Source organism: Caloenas nicobarica, chromosome 8 (assembly GCF_036013445.1).
Source record: "Caloenas nicobarica isolate bCalNic1 chromosome 8, bCalNic1.hap1, whole genome shotgun sequence".
NCBI classification, from domain to species: domain Eukaryota; kingdom Metazoa; phylum Chordata; class Aves; order Columbiformes; family Columbidae; genus Caloenas; species Caloenas nicobarica.
In genome coordinates, this window is record NC_088252.1 from 9,349,293 (window position 1) to 9,356,908 (window position 7,616).

Below are 7,616 nucleotides of genomic sequence, written 5' to 3' on the forward strand. Positions count from 1 at the left end.
GACCCCTTCAGGCAGAATGGTTCTTAATTCTATTGTTTGATTTTTCCCCTGGAATATATTTAACAAGTAGTAAGATTTGAATTTATATCCAGAAATATGTCTAGCAGTTGTATTTCATAATTCACTTTTGCAAACGTGCTTAACTTGTGCTCACTTTTATCATTTTATCTTGGATTTTAGTTTATCTTGCCTGCCTTTTTTTAGATAAATCTTTTTGCAAAGCATTGGTAAATACTTTTCTTGTTCTTTCTTTACCTCCTTCCCACAAGTGACTGATGGCAGTTTCATTAGTACAGGTTTGATTCCATTAGAGTTCAAGTTGTTGTGAGCAAAGCAGCAAAAGAAGCAGAATGGATAAATGTGCAAAGTTCAGAAAATTGGTAGTTCAGCCTGCTACGTCTATAATGAGCTTAAAAAGCTTTTTTGCTAACGGGTTTAATTTAATTTTCTCAAATTAATTCTTCCATTTTTAGATTGCACTGCTGGGCTGTGAAAACAGTACAATAAGTTCTTTTGGAAATTCACATCTGGAGCTGGATTTAAGCTGTGTAATGTGTGCGTGGTACAACAGGAAGCCTCCACTGCTTTAGAAAGGAACAAAGCCTTTTTATGTACCTCTGCTTCTCAAATATTAATCTTCATTTGTGTTGTTAATATTAAAATATGCAGAAGCAGCTGTGGATTTAGCATGTCATAAATTGACTGGTTTTCCTTTCAATTTGAAGTAAAAAGGAAAAAATGATTTTGATATTTTTCTCTGATCTTGCATTTTTTTCTTACTGGCAGCTTTTTCATAATTTATTGTAACATTTTCCCGCCAAGGTTGTGTATGGTGTGGGCTGTTTCGTTTTTGTTTTTTTCCTAAAGGTAAATTAAATACTGAAACGTTCAAGTTTTTATAAAATGATACGACAGTGAGGCTTTCCGTTAACAGAGGCACTGATTGCTGTGAGACCCCTGTATGTGTGTGCTGAGAACACAGCTGTGCCAGAGGTGCCTTCCCATTGAGGAGAGTTTCTCCGTGTCTCCTGTGTTAGCAAGAATGCCTTTGTCCTGCTCAGCTTTGTTCCAGACACTTATTCGTACTTCAGCAGTGTTATTGCTCCCTCTCGTGGTTCCTGCAACTCTGAAAGTTTTCTTTAGACCTGAGGTTTTTGAGTCAAATCAGTTTATCATTCCAGCAAAGTCTATGTATGAACAATAAACACAAAGCTCAGGCTTCTGTAAAAATTCTCTGAGCAAATTTATCATATTTTTTAATATAGATACCTTTTTTTTGTGAGCAACATAAAAAAATGTTTACTATAATCAGGCTAAAAGTCCTACGGAAATGAGAACCATCTGGGGCAGAGCTGGGTTGCCAAACAGTTTCCGATTTAGTTCTGCACAAAAGTAGAGAGGTGACTGTGTGACATTTGAGTGTTGGCATTTAACAAAGAAATCCCTGCTTATGTCATGTATTTTTGTTGAAGAAGTGCAATCATAGAATTTTTTATTAAAGATTTATTTAATTTTGATTACATTGTGGACTGTTTGTATATGTAGTTTTTAGCGCTGCAGTACAACAGTGAGCTGAGCCTGTAGCGTATTTGAAATTTGCAGAACAGTTTAGGAGATCTAAGCGTTTTTCCACTGACTTGAATTCTGTTTTGGTGAGTTAACTTAGACATTTTTGTATGCATCGCTTTTCCAGTTGTATTCATCACTTGCCATGTGGGGAGATCGTATCTGTTTAAGTGTCCAGCAGTGTTGGACTCTTTCTTCCTGGGTAATAGTAGAAAACCAAAACCAATGGCTTCCAGTTGGAATGGGGCCACTGGATACTGCTTTCCAGGTACCACTCAATGGAGGCTACATGTGCTATTCGATTGGAAGCCTGAAGTAATTAGACATAAAGGCCGAGATTGTAATCAGCATTGTATATTACAAAACTTGAGAATTCCTTCAAGATCATCTGCTTAAAATATGGTTATATGAAGCCCTTTCGATTGTCAGTGCCTTTGGCTGTGGTGTTGAAGTGCAATGGTACTTCAGAAAGTGGAGAGAGTGGTTTTCTTGGTAAGGATTTTTTTTTCTTTTTAATTTGCAAGAGTATTAGTGACTGTGTTTGTAAAACCCAAACAAATCTTTCCAAATTACTTACCAAAAGGTATCATAATTTTACTGTGACAAGACATTGGGTTCCCTATAGCTCTTAGGTAGTAAGTAGTTGGATTTCTTTTGCAGACTTGCAGAAGTCCTGAGTAAGAGCAGATGTCGTCCCAGTGGGAAATAACCTCGCACCATGAAATCTCTGAGCTGACATACTTCGAATGCTTGACTTTCTTGAGCTGTTTTCTCATCTGCTTTTGGAAGTTTTCACATCTTGGTTTACCTTTCTAGGAAACCTTCTCATCCTCAGCTTGAAGCTTTCATCAAACAGATGTCCAAAGGCTCTGCAGCCCAAATGGACGGTCCCCTGAGCAGCCTGCCGCGCTACCCCAGCCATTCCTTGTGCGAGATGGGAGAACTAACGCAGACGGGTGAGTTGCCACAGCAGCTTTAGCTTTTCCTCCGCTCTGTTAAATGCAGCCTGCTCAAAAAGGGATCTTCTTGTTTTCTTTAGATTGAAATAAATGCTTTTTTATGAGAAGCTTACAATGTTGGTCACAGTCTGGGTTATGCTGGGGCGTGAATGAAGTATTCGACTCTCTACCATAGCAGTGGTAACAGTTCTAGAACCATGCTTGCCACTTCTGTCACAGATCGATCACGCTTAGCATCTCTTTTATTTGCAACAAGTCAGAGCACCTTTCCTTGAGAGTGCTCCACACCACAAAATTACTTCGTCACCCTGATGAAAAGTGGCATTGCTCAGTCCCTCCTGAGCAAGATCTGGTACTCTGACTGGTTTATAACTCAAAGTGGCTCTGAACTGAACTTAATTGCCAGTTTTTAGCTGTGGTGTAACTACTGTGTCCCCTGCAAGAGATTCAGATGTGACAGACTCATTTGATGCTTGTATTATGGAAATAGAAAAACATCTGGTGCTTTTTTCCGTCCTCCCGACCCCATCCTAAGCTTTGTAATGAAGTGCCAAAAGTGTGTTTTCTGGTATATTTGTTTCTGTATGTTTTCACCACAGGAAAATTAAGCTTATTTTCTTATTCTGTCAGTTCTGCTGAGCTAGTTATTGGGAGAAAAGGTGGAAAGATCAGCAATTACATTCCATAAAACTTCTTTAAAAAATGAAGTTTTGAGACTTCATCAATACTACCACTGAGAGAAAGGCTGCTGAATCCTGCTGGTGAACATATTTCGTTTATTGGTACCAAAAGAGCACGGGAGATGGGAGGTAACTGGAAGTGTTGCAGTCAGGGATTTGACTATGTAGAAGAAAGTATGGGGAGAGCTGGGAGTATTGTGATGCTGGGGGTACTGGGAATAGGAGAAAGAAACAAAGGGTTTGGGATTGGAGAGGGAAAGTGCAGGTAGTTCTGGATCAGAGCAGTGATAAAAGAGCCTTTGGAAAGGATCTGGGACTGCTGTCAGCAGGTGATAGAAAATACGAGGGAACAAAAGGTAAGAAGACACAAGTATAGAAACAAGTTGCCACTTTGTAAGAAATAGATTTTCCCAGATTCCACAGCTCTTGGAATTTATTTGTGTTCTCCACGCGGAACAGCCAGCTGAACTGGTATGAACTGAAGTCTGTTTGTTTGCTGCACTTATTTTTCTGTATGTATTCATATCAGTGAGTCAAAAATAAAAATAGATAAGTGCCTTCCCACAAACATGTGGAAACATACTGTGCCCAGCTAGGTAGAAATGCGATTGTGAAAAGGGTTAGTCACATGGGGATTTTTCTCTTCAACATTCATTAAATTATTTGAAAATTCACATTAATAATACTTTCATGTTCTCCTGTCTTTTCAAATTTTAACATTGATCCATTCCATTTTATTCCCACACCTTACTTTTAACTGTGTTGCTCTTTTTATTTTAAATACCAGTGACTGGAAAGGCGTATCGCAGTGGATCTGGGTAGCCAATGGGTTTTGAGACTTGCTAGAGAGAATGAACATAGTGTTGAAGATTTGGGGAGCTGGCACCATTTTTCTTTTGCCAACTGTCTTTCCAGGAATCTCCTGTATTTTTCAGTCCAAAACTTGTCTGTCAAATCCTCGTGTGTTCCAGGATCCCATCAGAAGAAATACTTGTGTCAGGCCAGTGTCAAGTGTTGCAAAGGAACCTCATGAGAAATCTGGGCGGGTTACCGAGGAACTCCTCCTAACACAGCACGTTGTGTGTGAAACTGGATTCATCACTGCACACAGCTTGTAACTGAGCTGGTATTAATATTTGAGGCTCCTATGGCATGTAGCAAGCTATATAGGTGTTCTAGTGCATAAAGGGTTCATGCCTGTTGCTTTGCTGCTGTGGGAGGACAACACAAGCAAGGTGGATGCTGGAGTAAAGGTTTTGGCATGTGAGAAAGACACACCCCCTCCTCCTTGCCAGCTGGATAAGGCAGAGCTTTAGTGTAAGAATCATCAAGCTGTTTGAGTGCTACACCTCACCACTCTGGTTTGTGAGTTTACACACCAGTTCACATTCTGTGTATTCATTTCCTCACTGCTGGTAGTGCCACTGGCTGCCATAAATGTTCAGCATTCACAGCCTGTCCGAAAACCTGGCTCAGGTGCAGTCTGGACCCATCTCCATAACCATCTTACTTTTATAGTCATGTTAGACCCATTCAGTTTGTGTCTGTAATCCAAAGAACAAATTTTAAACCATTGAGGTTTTAAACAAATTTTATGGAACCAGCTTTCTCTATCTATATCTCAGTTTAGCTCCTAGAATCAGGGAGATACTGAATAATAGCAGGTATTTCTTATTTCATGCAGTTTTCCTAATAGTCAAGCATAGGTGAAGTTCAGTTTTGAATTTCATAACCTTTTAACTAATTGTGCATTTATCATTAAGACGGCTAGCTGTGTAGTTTGTTTTCTCTAAAACTAAAAAGTTTCTAATCATGTCTTGTAACTTTAAAAAATTCTCTTCCAGGGGTTGTACAACACTTGCGAAATGGACAACTATTAAGAGAAATTTATATAAACAAACATAAACTGCTTCTGGGCGACTGGACAGCAAAACAGCTCTACTTGGAGACAACAGGAAAAAGTCGAACCTTGCAGAGTGCCTTGGCGCTGCTCTACACTTTTTTGCCAGATTTTGACTGGAAGAAAATTAACATGAGGCATCAGTGGAGCACCATTTTTTGCTCTGGAAGCTGCGACTGTCCGATGCGAAACCACTACCTAGAAGAGGAACAGCGCAGACAGTACAGCTTAAGGGTGAAAAACAATGACTTGGAGAAAATATATGTGGATATGGCAAAGATTGTAGGCATTCCCACCAGGCAGCTGAGAGCTTCTAACCCAATAGATTCTCTCTTGTGCTATTTTTGCCACAATGTCAGTTTTCCATGTACCAAAACTGGCTGCATTAGTATGGAACACTTCAAAGTAATCAAAAGACATCAGTTGGAGGATGAGAGAGAAAGACAGGAAAAGAAACTTTATTTCTTCTATGCACTATTGGCTACTCATCCTCTCCTCAACCAGACTGTTAATCGGCTGCAGCGTATTGCAGAAGGCAAGAAAGAAGAAGTATTTGTTCTTTACTCGGCACATGATGTCACTTTGTCACCTGTTCTTAGTGCCTTGGGCATTACAGAGGCCAGATTTCCAAGATTTGCTGCCAGATTAGTTTTTGAGCTGTGGCAGGATGGGAAGAGACCCAAAGAACACTTTATCCGCATCCTGTATAATGGTGCCGATGTCACATTCCAGACCTCGTTTTGCAAGGATTATTATAAGCGTTCCAGCAAACCAATGTGCCCACTAGAAAAATTTGTCAACTTTGTTAAGAGGGATATGTTCTTAATTTTTAATAGCACTAGTTATTATGATGCATGTCGTAGAAGACCACTGTAGGGAAGGAAGGTGAACAGGAAGCAATGTTAGCTTGTGTATCAGTACAAGTCTGTTCCAGTTGAGGCACAGTTCGGTTTTGTTATTTCTTCTACTTTTATGTGTAAGTACAAAAGGATATTGCTTGAAACATTCTTCAGATAGTTTTATTTTCATTCAGACTGCAGGTGGTCTCCAACAGAAGAACGAATGCTGAGGAAGTGTTATGTATGTGTGTATGCTCACATGTGCTGTGTTAACTGTAAGGAAACGATAAATCACATGGGCTACTGTAACCTGGACGTCACTTGATAAAGGGTGAGAGAGCATAGACTTTGTTTCTCTGTATTCCAGAGCAATACTTGGATACCGTAAGTTTAAAACCAAAACGATTTTTTTTTCACCACCTTCTCAGTCATTTTAAGCAGTTTGTATCAAAGGTATTTATGAATTCCAAGCATCTGCATTAAACCGTTCGTAAGGAATTCTTGAAGGTCCCTACTCATAAAGAAGCATTTTACTATGTAGGAGCAGGTCTTGAAAGCAAAGTGCATGTGTGTATCTGTGCGTGCTTACCTGTGTACAAACGAGCATGTGCCTTTTTCACCTCACAGACCTAGAAATACTTGGTTATTGTTGCCAGTGCCAGAGAAGGGTGTACTGGAAAACAGATACAAAACTCCGTTCTTTGATCGCACTTTCAGCACTTTGAATAGTTCAAACACAGTCTAGAAATATGTAAAGGACTTGTGACATGAAAATAGATTGCAAATGCTAACATTACCACTAAACCTGAGTGGGAAATTAGGATTAGAAGTCAGTTTTATAGTGGAGTGTTGGGCTTTTTCCCATTGTGAACATGTTCAAGCTGCTGTGCTATGGAATAAATACATTGTTTTAGGAATTCGATATAGTGACTAAACACTAAGAAAATTTTGTAGTTGCGTTAGTATTTTTATGGACTAGAAAGCTCTTATTTTGTAAGATCAGACTTGTACATATTGTACTGTGTATATTTATAACACAGTAGATTTTTCTTACTTGTTTAGTTTGTAAAGACTTGTGAACCTGACTTTTAGACATTTTTTTCCCTTTCATCAGGATGTTTAGACATAAGAATAAACTGTCTTTTATGGGTAACTTGAACAATGAGTAGATAAAACAACTTGTACTTCAAACTGCTTTCATGTCTTTAGCAGTAGTAATCTGAGAAACAATTTTTAATAGATCTTATAGGAATTTTATAATGGTGAAAGTTTTTTACACCTCTAGGAATGATTTAGTCTGTGATTTGTGATTCAATGGTGCTAGTTTATCAAAGAAAACATAACTCAGCGTGAGTTCTCTGACTATTTGCATTCCATTCTCTGTTTTCAATGCTGCATTTGAACGTGTTTCTTTAAATAAAATTTTGGGGACTCTTTGTACACTCATTTGTTATATTTATTCTGGCTTCCTTTGCAGTAAAAAGATAAGTGTATATCGTTAAGCTGCTTGTTGCGTTAGTAATTTCTGCACTTTCTACGTGCTGGTTCCCAGTCTGATGAAGGAGCAGGTAAACGTTTCATGAATACTGAAATAGAAATCATGACAGAAAATGTGGGGGTTTTGTGCCACATTAGAATGTGTAGCTTCTGGGAATGTTTTCTGTCTAAGAGA

General features: G+C 38.8%; 1 protein-coding gene across 1 annotated transcript in view; it reads left to right on the forward strand.

The window, feature by feature from the left end:
- The window catches only part of PXYLP1 (2-phosphoxylose phosphatase 1), a 49,197-nt gene extending 41,862 nt beyond the window's left edge, over positions 1-7,335 (forward strand). Inside the window, exons 5-6 of the mRNA XM_065640221.1 lie at positions 2,383-2,522; positions 5,050-7,335. Coding sequence (XP_065496293.1) covers positions 2,383-2,522; positions 5,050-5,981 — 1,072 coding nt within the window. The 3' untranslated portion in view covers positions 5,982-7,335. The remainder of the gene's footprint in view (positions 1-2,382; positions 2,523-5,049) is intronic.
- The last annotated feature ends 281 nt before the right edge of the window (positions 7,336-7,616 follow it).